The sequence below is a fragment of the Schistocerca cancellata genome, chromosome 8 (genome assembly GCF_023864275.1).
Source record: "Schistocerca cancellata isolate TAMUIC-IGC-003103 chromosome 8, iqSchCanc2.1, whole genome shotgun sequence".
NCBI lineage: Eukaryota > Metazoa > Arthropoda > Insecta > Orthoptera > Acrididae > Schistocerca > Schistocerca cancellata.
This window is the reverse complement of record NC_064633.1, coordinates 311492781-311507785: the sequence shown is the minus strand read 5'-3', so window position 1 is coordinate 311507785 and position 15005 is coordinate 311492781. Positions and strand designations below refer to the sequence as shown.

The 15005-nt window shown below is 45.9% G+C and overlaps 1 protein-coding gene across 1 annotated transcript in view; it reads right to left on the bottom strand.

Annotated features, from left to right (window-relative positions):
- The window catches only part of LOC126095266 (fat-like cadherin-related tumor suppressor homolog), an 892347-nt gene that overhangs the window by 309107 nt on the left and 568235 nt on the right, over positions 1-15005 (bottom strand). Inside the window, exon 3 of the mRNA XM_049910026.1 lies at positions 6621-6727. Coding sequence (XP_049765983.1) covers positions 6621-6727 — 107 coding nt within the window. The remainder of the gene's footprint in view (positions 1-6620; positions 6728-15005) is intronic.

Here is a 15005-nt window from a genome sequence, read left to right as displayed (position 1 = left end):
TCTAGTAACACGACCCACTTTCTGTACGCCGACGATCTGGCCACCACGGTTCAAGGAAAGAATTTTTGAGAGGTAGAACAAAACCTGGAACTAGCTCTAAGCATAGTACAATGAAAATTCTCTTAAAACCAATCCCCCAAAGACAAGAGTCAGCGCCGTCCACATGCGCTCAAAACAAGCTGAATTTAAATTTGAATGGCATTACCCTGAACACACAGGTACACCGACATACCTGGGTGTAGCACTGTACAGGTGATTGACATTCAAACGCCACTTTGAGAAGACTAGTCATAAAGTCGCAGCAAGAAATTGGCTAACAGAAACTGGGTTCTGAGAACCACAGCCAAGTCCAGGTGCCTCTTCAGGGCAGATTATGTTTGCCTGGTGTGGTCCAGATCCGTAAATGCCAAAAAAATCAACACAAGCTTAAATGATCCATGGAGACGAATAACTGGATGCTTGAAACCCACGCGGCTGGATAAATTGTACAAAGCAGCTGCACTTATGGATCTCAAATCCCGAAGAGCTGGTCACGAAAATACTGTGCGGCTTAAACATGCCGTCGAGGAGCACCACATCTTTTTTCAGGCTTTCTGTGAACCTTGAAAAATTAAATCCCGCAGACATTCTTGAGCAAAGCGTTTCTCGAGGCTCCGAACGACTAATATCCATTACAAAAGATACCCAGTGGGGAGAATTGAGATTGGAAGTTTGGAGGAACATGAAAACCTGATCAAGTGGGGCCTTATAAATGAATATGACGACTGGCATGGTTATAGCGAATATCAGGATATAACAGGATATGAAACATCTCCTGACCTGACTGTCCCACTAAGTGCACCCTCGATGAATTTTGGCAGGGAGACACGGAAGCATTGGACAAAGCCCAGTTTAGAGGTGAAAAACTTGGATCTCCAGGCACGAAAAGGAAGTGAACAAAATCAGCAGGTGACTGCTGTCTACAGGCTCTGGCTTTTAGGTAGTCTCAGGAGAATGCAAAACATCTGCTTGTTGAATTTTTAGGGACAACTGGAAGGGCTATGCTGATCCAATTGGCAGCTAAGAAACTTTCTCAACACATTCAATTTTGTCTGCAGGAGACCATTACTAACAAAAGTACAAACCCCATAGCACAGATATCAGGCAGGCAAGATAAACCGGATCAATGGCGTTGTGTTCTCTTCACCGACAGGATCGGAATTCGTCTGATGCCTCGTAATCGCCGTAGAAGAAGTAAATTCACGTCTGAGGCAAGCGGTCCTACGATTTCAGCATGGAGGTGGGTCAGTTATGTTTTGATCCGGAATGTCGGTTGTCTATCACTGCTATCGAAGGTAATTTGAGGGTTGCGTAGTATAGGGACAAGATCCTTTTGGCAAAGTGTCCACCCCAACATTAAATTTTCTATCGAAAGGGGAGGGATGGCAAGCTTCCGTTCTTGGATATATTGTTTGAGTGGTAGGTAGGAGGACAGCTAGTCAGTCAGTGTACAGGAAATTTACGCACTCTGAGCGGTACTCAAACGCCAACAAGTTTTCACCAACTTCACGGAAGAAAGCGGCCCTGAAGAAGGTAGTACACAGGGCAAAGATTACCTCTGACGACGCGACCATTTAGAGTTTAAATTTCTTCATTTGAAGCGCGTGATCAGATCAAGTGGTTACATCAATGGAGAAATTGAAAAAAGCTTGCAGGTGGCACCGACGTAAGACGCCTCGTGAATCGGTGTAAGGGGCTGCACTCCTTCCACAACATGGAGCAGCTACTAGCAAGATAGGAAGCATGCTGAAGAGACATGGGCTGAGATCAGCGTTCAGGATCGACTCCAGGATAAAAGACATCTTACGCTCCGTTAAAAATGACATACGTCTTCGAGTTCCTGGTGAGTACAGTGTCCCCCGTGAATGTTGTAGCATTTACATTAGTCCAACTGTTCACACTGTTGCTGAGTGTTGTGCAGAGAACTCACGACTTATTAAACACAGGGATCTCCAAGAAACGGTCGTGGTTGAACGTTTGCCTATAAAACAGGCACATAATAGCATTTGAGAAGACGAGAGTTTAGGCTCAGATATCATCATACCAGGAACCTGTTATAAAAGAAGAGGTCGATATTAGAATAAACAGCAATAATTTTAACAGAACCAGGGGTGCAAAACTTAGCAGGACATGGGAGAGGGCTTTGAACATTGAGCAAAGGAAAGACTTGAAACTCGTAGAGACACGGGAGCGGCAGTTTCAAACGTGACGCCGGCACCACGCATCATCTGACGTCACTCGGTCACATGGCAGTATGAAGCTGCCTTGCGCGCGTGCGTTACTCCAGTTCTCAGTGGAAGGTTCCAGACGCTACTATTGCATCTATTAAAGTAGAACACCGTGCTAGCCCCGGCAGTCAGTGATTGTGACTCGTGAGAACGAGGACGGATGTAGCTGTCTAAAGCTCGAGTGTTTTATTCGAAACGACGCGCCAGGTAAACCGAGAAGATTTTATCGAAGCATGCCGCTGCGAAAGACTCCTAGATCTTCTTAACTACTGCCTAGACCTAGAGTAAAGATTTAGGTGAGGGCCGGCCGGTGTGGCCGTGCGGTTTAGGCGCTTCAGTCTGAAACCGCGTGTCCGCTACGGTCGCAGGTTCGAATCCTGCCTCGGGCATGGATGTGTGTGATGTCCTTAGGTTAGTTAGGTTTAAGTAGTTCTAAGTTCTAGGGGACTGATGACCACAGATGTTAAGTCCCATAGTGCTCAGAGCCATTTGAACCATTTCGGTGAGGAGTTCGTCTTTCAAGACAATACTCCACGAGTACACGGATCCAACCTCGTGAGCACTTTCCTCCAGAAGGAAAAAAAAGAAAACATGAAATGGTCTCCGGCATCCGCCTATATGAACACGAATGGACAAGTTGAAACCTCCTGTGCATCAACACAGGAACCATACAGAGTCGCCGGACGACCTCAACATTCAGCATGATGCCGCAGAGAAATGGAACGGGCACGGGCAGTATCGTTTCCACCTCACTTTTTTGTGTCTTCAGCCTTGTGACTTACGTGGACACGGTTGGGGATGCTTTAGACAAGCTGAAACCGTCAGTGCGTCATCACAGGAACCCTTCAGACTCACTGAATAGCCTCGACACTCAGTAGGCCGCAGTAGAAAATCTGAATAGGCATGAGCAGTGTCGCCTCCAACACCCTTTTTTTGCATCTTCAGTGTTATGACTGGTTTAAGCTGCCCGGCTGGCTGACCGCGTCAACACGCCGCTTTTTGGATTCGGTTGCGGATCGAATCTGCCCGGCGGATTAACGACGGATGCCCCTGTGTCGGCCAGCCTCGAAGTGGTCCTTATGCGGTTTCTCACACCCAGCTAGGTAAACACCAGGCTGGTACCCACGTCCCACTTCATATACACGCTACGTAAAACACTTTGAAAACGTTCTCGCACTCTACACACAGATAGAGTATACGACTTCCGTCCCGATGGAGTGGTGGCTTCGAGAAGGGCATCCCACTGTCACTAACACTCTATAGCAACTTAGTTCTGAATTATACTTCAGTCTCAGTTACGCACTTTTAACTATCTCTCTGGGTCAGCCGGCCACGGTGGCCGAGCGGTGTAAGTAGGCTGTTTATGTTTTCTTTATGTAAGTAGGCTGTTTATGTTTTCTTATTGGCAACGTTACGTAGAGCTCTGTATGAAAATCACTGGATGTGCTGTGTGCATTCTGTGGCTAGTTTGCATTGTTGTCTGCCATTGTAGTGTTGGGCAGCTGGATGTTAACAGCGCGTAGCGTTGCGCAGTTGGAGGTGAGCAGCCAGCAGTGGTGGATGTGAGGAGAGAGATGGCGGAGTTTTGAAATTTCTAAGACTGGATGTAATGAACTGCTATATATATTATGACTTTTGATGACTATTAAGGTAAATATATTGTTTGTTCTCTATTAAAATCTTTCATTTGCTAACTATGCCTATCAGTAGTTAGTGCCTTCCGTAGTTTGAATCTTTTATTTAGCTGGCAGTAGTGGCGCTCGCTGTATTGCAGTAGTTCGAGTAATGAAGATTTTTGTGAGGTAAGTGATTTGTGAAAGGTATAGGTTAATGTTAGTCAGGGCCATTCCTTTGTAGGGATTTCTGAAAGTCAGATTGCGTTGCGCTAAAAAATATTGTGTGTCAGTTTAAGCTCAGTCCTGTATAAATTTTTCAAAGGGGACGTTTCAGCGGTTCTAGGAGCTTCAGTTCGGAACCACGCGACTACTACGGTCGCAGGTTCGAATCCTGCCTCGGGCATAGATGTTTGTGATGTCCTTAGGTTAGTTAGGTTTAAGTAGTTCTAAGTTAAGGGAGCTGATGATCTCAGCTGTTTGTTTAAGTCCCACAGTGCTTAGAGCCATTTGAATCATTTCTCTGGGTTACCTCAAGATCTAAGAAATTGTATCAGCAACCCGTCGTATCTGTGTCGAAACCTACTTAAATCTGAGGATGATCCAGAAAGATTGAAACATGTCATGTAATTAAAAACGAGCAACTGTGAGTGAAGAATAAATGATAAGGACTGGTTTCATACGTGCCGTCACGACTTCCTCTCCTGTGCTTAAGTCTTCATCTCAGGGTAGCACTTACACCAAACATCCTCAATCATTTGTTACATCTAAATTTTTCAAATGGCTCTGAGCACTATGGGACTTAACTTCTGAGGTCATCAGTCCCCTAGAACTTAGAACTACTTAAACCTAAGTAACCTAAGGACATCACACACATCCATGCCCGAGGCAGGATTCGAACCTACGACTGTAGCGGTCGCGTGGTTCCAGACTGTAGCGCCTAGAACCGCTCGGCCACTCCGGCCGGCATTTGTTAGATCTATTCCAATCTGTCTTTCCATACAGATTTGCTCTCTACAGCTTACTCTAGCAGCTTACTGTAGCGCCTAGAACCGCTCGGCCACTCTGGCCGGCATTTGTTAGATCTATTCCAATCTGTCTTTCCATACAGATTTGCTCTCCACAGCTTACTCTAGCAGCGTGGAAGTCATTTCCCCTATGTTTTAAAACATGTTCTATCACCCTCTCCAGCCTCTTCTCAGTGTTTTCCCCATATTCCATTCCTCGTGGACCCACCGAAAAGTCTCCTCATGTTACCAGTGAGCCCAGTTATCAACATCGTTCGATACCACCACATCTCAAACGTTTCGATTTCTTTTATTCTGAAAAAAAAATCTGCTTGCACACAGATGTATAAATCAGTTTATTACACTACCAGTTTTAGTCATAAACAGACCATCATCAGGTGACTAAATACAACAAAAAACCAAAATAAGGCACATTGTGTCATAACAAAAGCAATCGTAAATGTAATACTCAAACATTCGTAACCTATTGAGAAATTACACTGTGACATCGTAAACGGATGCAGGACAACTCATAAGCACTATCAAACAACATGGCACAAGCCAGCAACTCCACGTAACTATAAATCAGGGGCACATATAGGTACAGTACATCTGTGGTGAAGCACATAACAACACTGATGTAACGTATGATCCTCATTCATGAATATGTCGGCAAAGATGGTAAAATGATACGAAGAGACACTACATGGAACCAAAGAAGACTTTATATAATCAGAGATACCACCTCGACATATAGTACCTTACTATTATTGCTGACTCAAGTACAGAACGAGTACGAGTAAGTGGAAACATGAAATAATTACACCAACGCCGTGGTTGAACATCCCATTTTGCCAAAATCTCAAAAACATTTTCCGTACAACCTATGACCATAGAAGATTATGATACTACATACAACAAAATGTTAAGTTTTTACCCACAGTGCATGATAATTCTGTACGATATTGCGCTCCAGATGTATATGCTCATAAATTCCTTCCTCAAATCAATGTTCGCTACCATCAGGCTTCTTTTGGCTAGGACTTCTCTCTTTATCTATGCTAATCCACTTCCTCTATCTTCCATGCTTCTTCCCCCAGACGTGATTTGCTTCAAAAGTAGCAGTAAACCTTCACTTCGTCTACTTCGTGGTCCCATCTTTGATGTTAAGTATACAGCTTATCTAATTTCTGTTACTTATCACTACATTCATCTTTCTTTTGTCTATTCGCTCATTCTGTGGGCGGCGTATTCAAGGAGGTTCCAAATATGGTAAAATGCACAGCGTGGAAGAACATGGTACTGGAAGCTCCCCTGCAGCAGATTCCGATTTCACAGGTGGGTGGTACTTTCAAACAAACTCGTTGTATTTTCAAACTTCCCAGCATGCTGGAATAGCTGTGGGTCATCAACTTCTGTTAACCAGTACGAAGAAAAACCAGTCCTAAGCCGCAAGTTTAATTTCTTAAAATTTTTTATTCACTCGATGACTAGTTTCGGCCCGAGACAGATTTTCAAATCGTCGTTTCGACCCGAACCTAGTCATCGTGTGAAAAAAATTGAACTGGTTTTTCGGTGTACCTCTTTTTATTTCGTTTTCCTTTTTTAAAGTTTATTCTTTCATTTCCTGTGCCTATTGAGTTCCAGCTCACAAACATTGGTGAATAAGCATGTGGTGCAAAACTTTTTTTGAGCAGTTTCCATGTACTGATGACAGGTGTTTTCAGACTCACCTCCAGTTGGGAGTGCAGTGGCACCACGCCGTGGTCCTGGGCGAACACAGTGAGCCAGTAGCGCGGCTTGCTCTCCACGTCCAGCGGCGCCGTCGTACGGATGTTTCCTGCAAGCAAACAGAACAAGTCAATCCAGTTGAAAACGACTCTCACCGTCTGAGTTTGTGATTCCATCTGAATGAACACCAAAGGCTGCCAGGTATCAGTTCAGCTAACTCATGTTCGTCACTACTGCTTGGTCGCAGACTGAAAAAGATACGTTTCGCAACTTTGTGGTTGTGCCCGTTTTGGCCGCAACTCTGTAAATATCAGAGTATTCGTCTGTAAATTAAACGCGATCTTCCTGCAGCAGTGTTGGTATTTAATTTCAACGAAAAGTTTCACCTTTTATATGAAAGGCATCTACATACGTTTACCGCAAGCCGTCATGTAGTGCATTGCAGAGAATGCATAATGTTCGCCCTGTCTTTTTCGTATAAAAGTCCCCTACATTTATGCAACGGTTTTACTCAAGAACTAATTTTTTTTATTTTTTCCCTCAAAGCGTTCCCATCTATGTCCCCAGAGAATTTCTTCAGTGGATTTCAATTTAGTTGTTGCTTGCCCTGACAAACTGTAAGTGATAGTGGTACCTGTAGCACCCTGGTCTTATGGACTATAGAGGACGATGTTCCTCAGGTTCAAAGAAAGGTTCTTTTAGTGTCGTGGTTCATAGTTCTCATTAGTATTGACTATGAAGCGTGGTAGGTCATTAACAGTAAATATTATAAGACCCTCTCGCTATACTAATATTCTATCTGGTCTACTATGACAGTCCCTCGTCACACACCGTAGTGTAAGATATCGTTTACCTTAATACAAGTTTATAGCTCACTTTGATTACTACTTCTATTTTGTAGTACTGATTGTTACGAGGGTGAGTCAAATGAAACCTTAAATTTGTAATAACAAATCTAAATTTCGCGCTGTTATCCTGTAAGTTGGTAAGCGTGCTACAAACAGTGTGCAGAATGGCCTGTAGGTGGTAGCATAGTGCACATGCACACATACCGTCGCAGTATCAGTATTAAGATGGCCGCCCCACTTGCGATTTGCACCAGGGAAGAACAGCGTTCTGTTATTCCATTTTTGCGTAATGAAGGTGTGAAACCTATTCATCGACGAATGAAAGTTCAGTACGGTGATGCATGTTTGTCACAGCAGCCAGTCTACGAATGGAGTAGGAAGTTCGCAAAAGATGTGACTTCAGTGGAAGATGCTGTGACTCCACAGAACATTGCAGCAGTTGAAGCCATAGTGAAGGAAAACCGCCGAGTGACACTGAATGACATTCCAGTATGTTTACAGATTAGTCATGGGTCACCACACCACATTGTGCATGATGTTCTCCAGTTTCACAAAGTGTCTGCAAGATGGGTGCCACGGAAACTATCTCCTGAAATGAGAGAAAGACGTGTTGATGCTTGTGAAGAACTTCTTCGGCGCTTTGAACGAGAAGGAGATGGCTTCCTTGCAAGAATCGTTACTGGGGACGAAACCAGGGTTCACTTCCACCAACCGGAAACGAAGAGGGCGAGCAAGGAATGGTGCCATTCCTCATCACCAAAACCAAAGAAGTTTCGAACAGAACCATCAGCAGGGAAGGTTATGCTGATTCTCTTTTGGGACAAAAAAGACGTCATTTTGGAGCATTACATGCTTAGAGGGACCACAGTCACCAGTGCATCATACACAGATCTCATAAACAATCATCTACGGCCTGCAATCAAATCAAAGCGACGTGGATTGCTGTCAGCAGGTGTCCTTTTGAAACATGACAATGCAGGGTCCCACACTAGCAGTACAACAGTTGCAACAATCAGAGACCTGCACTTTTAGTGTCTTCCTAATCCACTATACTCACCAGACCTTGCCCCAAGTGATTTCCATATGTTTGGACAACTTACAGACGCAGTGGGAGGAAAGAAGTTCCGTTCTGATGAAGAGGTGCGCCACGTGGTGCATGAGTGGTTGCGCGGACTACCAAAAGAATTTTTTTCTAAAGAAAAATGTATGCACTTTGCAAGCGCTGGAGGACTTGCATTGAGCGTGGGGGAGATCATGTTGAAAAGTGATACAGCTTTGTACCACTTCTGCACAATAAATAATATTTAAAAACATATTTAATGTTTTCATTTGGCTCACTCTCGTACTTATATGAGGGCTATTTTTTCCATCATGGACCAATAAGTCGCGAAATTAAAACAATAGCGAAAATCTGGTATAGTTTTGCACGAAGTATTACAGAATGTCTACCTTTTCAGTTCGAAGTGCGCAGGTGCCTAGAACAATAGATTTACTGTGCAAGTGTAAAAGGTGTGCCGTCATACGATCTATTTAGGCTGAGGCGTTGCGCCTCCTTTCATGCAGCCTGTACGGCCATAGACATTAAGGTTTACCATGATTTCCCTAAATCGCTCTAGGTAAGTGACAGGAAGGATCCTTCCCCAAATGTTAATGACACGTGCTATTGCTCTGTCCCTAATGACCTCGATGTCGGCAAGATGTTAAAACCTAATCTTCCTTCCTTTTCCTTTCTGTCACAGCAAAGTGTAGCAATGCTGTAGTAACTTTGAAGCAGGATGTATAGACGTTAATGATGCAGGCAGTGAGGGAAGGAAGCGAGTGTCAATAGTCTTGTTCAGCGAGTGGATCAGGTAATTCGAGAAAATCGTCTAGGAAGGGCAATTCAGAATAAGCGAAGAGGAATGATGCCATTGGGCACTGTCCTTCTTCATGACAATCCTCGTCCGCACACTGCAGCTGCAACAGAGACGCAAGACATTCCAGCAGAATTTTCAGTGAGAAGTGTTTGATTACCCACCATAAGGTCGGGACTTGGCTACCTGTGATCTTCATCTCTTTGCTCACACGAACTGTTGGCTACGAGGACAGCATTTTGGCACAGGCAACGAACTGCAGACCAATGTAGAAAATTGGCGGAAAGCCACAGCGGCTGCCTCTTATGACTAGGGTATTGCAAACATGGTACTACGCTACGAGAAATGTCCAAGACGACGTAGAGACGTAGCTGGAGGGTACAGCTAAATGTTGCAAACAATACATTCTTGGTTTTCACTGTGGTTTCCATTTCGCGACCGATTGGATCTTAAAAATAAATAGCCATCATAGTTATCAATCACTGTTATATTTCCATTAAACAGATTTCTTTCACGGACATTGCTTCGTGGGAATATGGTTCATGTAAGGCTCTACCTGCTTGTACAGCGTAGCGTACTGAATTACGAGATAGTAAGTTAACCGAAACTGGAATCTAATCTGTGTGGTAGATTAACGACCATGGCTGCTGCATTGGGACCCTGATTGTAGTTTTTAGCCAGTTTCCAGCGCTCTTTTAGGCAAACGCTGGGCTGGTCACTTCTTTTCACCTCTGACAACACTCGGGGCACAAACAGTTAAAATAAGATCATACGCAGGACAAGGTTTACGCAGTTCGCAGGCAGCAGCGCACACGATTTCCGTACCTCAGGTAAGTGACGGCTGCGGCGAGAGGAAGGACATCCGGCAGCAAAGTTAAATAAAATAAAATTGCCGAAACTCTGAGCACAGAGGAGCCCAGGGCACCTGCTAAGGAAAAGAAAGAAATAGTTCAAGATAGATCCTGTTTGATAAGGTTGAAACATGGCGTAAATAATAATTATTTGTAATTCAAAGAAATATTACGCTAAGCTCATGACACACAGTAGTCTATTACATTCCACCATTACTGTCCATAATTTCACACTGAAAGACTATAGAGGATGTCCCAGAAACGTTTCGACAAACCTCATGGGCTTGTAGAGGATGTCTTGAGGGAAAAATGAGGACAGGAATCGTCGGAAACGTCATCCAACGACACTAAAGAGCGTTGAAATTATAGGTGCTAGCGCCTGCCACTAGGCCACCCCTCTGGCAGCAAACGTGACATTCTACACTTACTGGCCGTAAGCGGATCGTCCGTTTGCTGTTATTCAGTGTTTGTTATTCCGTGATCACGTTGCCATGGTGGATGACGGTTTCGGACACGGACTTTCATTTGCAGTTTATTTTCCTCCTAAATACTTAAGGACGTTGGATATTTTAGAAGGTTCCAGGGAAACATCAACTGTGGATGGAAACCAAATGTGTGAAACCGTCATCCATGGAGGCAACAGAGCATCGTATTCGTAGGAGACAAGGCCTCTGCACACAGAAGGTAGCCCCATCTCCTACACTGGCGCTAGTGGCAATCAGTCGCGATCAATGAATAACAAACAATGTTGCGAGACGGTCCGCCTGATGTCCGTTGGCTTACAAAGTTACGTCTGCTGCGGAAGGGATGATGGCCTCGTGGCAGGCGCCGCCTATAATTTCGACGCTCTATAGCGTCTTTGGATGACATTTCCGGACACGGGTTTCTATCCTCGATTTGTTCCTAAATACACTCTCTAAAACCACGAAGCTTGTCGCAACATTCTGGGATACTCTGTATTTAACCACGGTAGACAACCGCTTCCGTTGCAGCCACGTCGTAATGCTTTCCCACATTTCTGTCACAAACATCAGCTTCGGAAAACCGGTAACTATGCGTCAATACTAGGCATAATATGTTCACACTCTTCTAGCAATAGCCGACGACGATATTCGTACAAAAAATAACGGCATGCTGCTTACACGCTGCACTGTATCAGAATTCGAGGAATCTGTCTGACGTTGTCATGTGCTACCGTGATAAGGAACCGACCAACGACACTGTCTAAATCATCCTGTTCACACCGTTGCACGTTTGAACGCACAACAGTTTTCACAAAATCGTCACGTTTTCCTGACTCTCACAGTTTTTGCCTTATCGTCTTGCCAGGAGTGGACAGTTCACCTATATTCTGTTTTTGTTTCAGCGCACTTAATACTCTCAACACAGGAACTATGGTAAACTTACAAATAGTCTTCACGCGTTTACCGACGGATTACGTTGTGCAAATTCCACAATATTTGCTCGGAGAAACTGTCCGACATCTTTAGGTGGCTGAACCTCGCTGGTGGCTAGGTACGACTGACGGTATCCGCACGTCGATGCTCTGTATACAGACCACGGCCGCGAAGAATGCGAAGGCGCGGAAATCCCGCATGCTCAATGATTTGCAGGTAGATGGCGCCATAATCAAGCGCCCTCTGCGGAAAATCGCGGAGCTGCCTTCCTGCACGTGCGCTGTACGCTATATTTACTAACAGTTGTAAGTAGGCTGTTTAGGTTTTTATGTTGGTAACGCGACGTAGCACTCTGCATGAAAACCACTGACCCTACTCTGTGCAGTCTGTGGCTGGTTTGCATTGTTGGGATATTTGCTATTGTAGTGTTCGGCAGTTGGATGTGAACAGCGCGTAGCGTTGCGCAGTTGGGGGTGAGCCGCCAGCAGTGGTGGATGTGGGGAGAGAGATGCCAGAGTTTTGAGATGTTAATATGATCGGACGAGCTGGAAGTGTGTCCGTCAGAAAAAGGAAATTTGCCAAACAGGATGTCACAAATTACACATACACTCCTGGAAATTGAAATAAGAACACCGTGAATTCATTGTCCCAGGAAGGGGAAACTTTATTGACACATTCCTGGGGTCAGATACATCACATGATCACACTGACAGAACCACAGGCACATACACACAGGCAACAGAGCATGCACAATGTCGGCACTAGTACAGTGTATATCCACCTTTCGCAGCAATGCAGGCTGCTATTCTCCCATGGAGACGATCGTAGAGATGCTGGATGTAGTCCTGTGGAACGGCTTGCCATGCCATTTCCACCTGGCGCCTCAGTTGGACCAGCGTTCGTGCTGGACGTGCAGACCGCGTGAGACGACGCTTCATCCAGTCCCAAACATGCTCAATGGGGGACAGATCCGGAGATCTTGCTGGCCAGGGTAGTTGACTTACACCTTCTAGAGCACGTTGGGTGGCACGGGATACATGCGGACGTGCATTGTCCTGTTGGAACAGCAAGTTCCCTTGCCGGTCTAGGAATGGTAGAACGATGGGTTCGATGACGGTTTGGATGTACCGTGCACTATTCAGTGACCCCTCGACGATCACCAGTGGTGTACGGCCAGTGTAGGAGATCGCTCCCCACACCATGATGTCGGGTGTTGGCCCTGTGTGCCTCGGTCGTATGCAGTCCTGATTGTGGCGCTCACCTGCACGGCGCCAAACACGCATACGACCATCATTGGCACCAAGGCAGAAGCGACTCTCATCGCTGAAGACGACACGTCTCCATTCGTCCCTCCATTCACGCCTGTCGCGACACCACTGGAGGCGGGCTGCACGATGTTGGGGCGTGAGCGGAAGACGGCCTAACGGTGTGCGGGACCGTAGCCCAGCTTCATGGAGACGGTTGCGAATGGTCCTCGCCGATACCCCAGGAGCAACAGCGTCCCTAATTTGTTGGGAAGTGGCGGTGCGGTCCCCTACGGCACTGCGTAGGATCCTACGGTCTTGGCGTGCATCCGTGCGTCGCTGCGGTCCGGTCCCAGGTCGACGGGCACGTGCACCTTCCGCCGACCACTGGCGACAACATCGATGTACTGTGGAGACCTCACGCCCCACATGTTGAGCAATTCGGCGTTACGTCCACCCGGCCTCCCGCATGCCCACTATACGCCCTCGCTCAAAGTCCGTCAACTGCACATACGGTTCACGTCCACGCTGTCGCGGCATGCTACCAGTGTTAAAGACTGCGATGGAACTCCGTATGCCACGGAAAACTGGCTGACACTGACGGCGGCGGTGCACAAATGCTGCGCAGCTAGCGCCATTCGACGGCCAACACCGCGGTTCCTGGTGTGTCCGCTGTGCCGTGCGTGTGATCATTGCTTGTACAGCCCTCTCGCAGTGTCCGGAGCAAGTATGGTGGGTCTGACACACCGGTGTCAATGTGTTCTTTTTTCCATTTCCAGGAGTGTATATATTATGACTTTTGGACACTATTAAGGTAAACACATTGTTTGTTCTCTATCGAAATCTTTCATTTGCTAGCTACGCCTATCAGTTGTTAGTGCCTTCAGTAGTTAGAATCTTTTATTTAGCGGGCAGTATTGGCGCTCGTTGTATTGCAGTAGTTCGAGTAACGAAAATTTTGTGAGATAAGTGAGTCATGAAAGGTATAGGTTATTGTTAGTCAGGGCCATCCTTTTGTAGGGATTATTGAAAGTCAGATTGCATTGCGCTAAAAATACTGTGTGTCAGTTTAGTGTTGATCAGAATAAGTAAAGAGAGAAATGTCTGAGTACGTTCAGTTTTGCTCAGCTGTTTGAAAATCAAATAACGTAAGAAGTTTACCAGCACAGTAATTCAGAATTTTTGTAAGGGGATGTTTCACAGTGTCGCCAGACGTCATTCACTAAAAAATTACTCTTTTCTAAGAATTTCCCAAAACATCAAGCACTTTGTTTTTGTAGATTCTTTTTGACGGTTTTACGCCCCTTTGTTTCATTACAGAACAGGTATCAACTTGACACTCCTTTCTTCAGCTCTTCTAAACAAAACCGCACGAGTAATTGGGAGGGCAGAGAAGGCGAATGTTCAGTGAGATCTGAAACAATAACTACACGAGATGAACACTTAACTCGGTGATTGCCAAAAACAGTGAATACTTTTAATGCTTTAGCGCGCCTCACTGCATCGATGTTGCTGGTGTAACGACAAAGTAATTGTTACATAAGCTAAACGTGCTGAGTAGGCTTTTGTTTACATTGGGGTTGAGCTTGCAATGAACAGAATACAGATCGTACTTTGTCTCGCATCGCTTTCACTCGCGTCGCGCGGGTCAAATATCAGGTGATCGATCGAGCAGCTCTCGATAACCGTATCCTGCTCTGCGACGCATTGTCATGTGTATAAACTCGCCATCAGCAAAATAACGCCACTAGGTCAGCACAGTACGACGTAGTTATAGCGGAACCGTCCGAATCAGCGGCGGGACGTTGCGGTGGCGCCACGTTTGTTGAGGGGAGCGCCTGACGAACACGCCTGGCGTTAATGAACAGCGGGCCGGCTCGACTGCTCTGTGCGCAGCCCCCGTGCCGCTTATTCAGTCCGGAGAGCGGAGTTTATTTCTGGAGTCGGCCTCCCCAGACACGAGGGCGCGCCCGGGACTCGGGCCCACTCCCCAGCCGGTCGGCTCAGGAGCTTCTGACAGCGCAATAGCGCTCGCCTCCACATTATTACTGCGCGCTCGGTAATCTCAGTACTTCGGCCAACGACAGTGACTCACTTCGGCTTTGAGATAGGCTCGACACATTAATTCAGTACGGAAGGGGCGGTGGGGTCTGAGAAACTTCGCTGCTGAGCAACTTTGATGTACACTAACGTG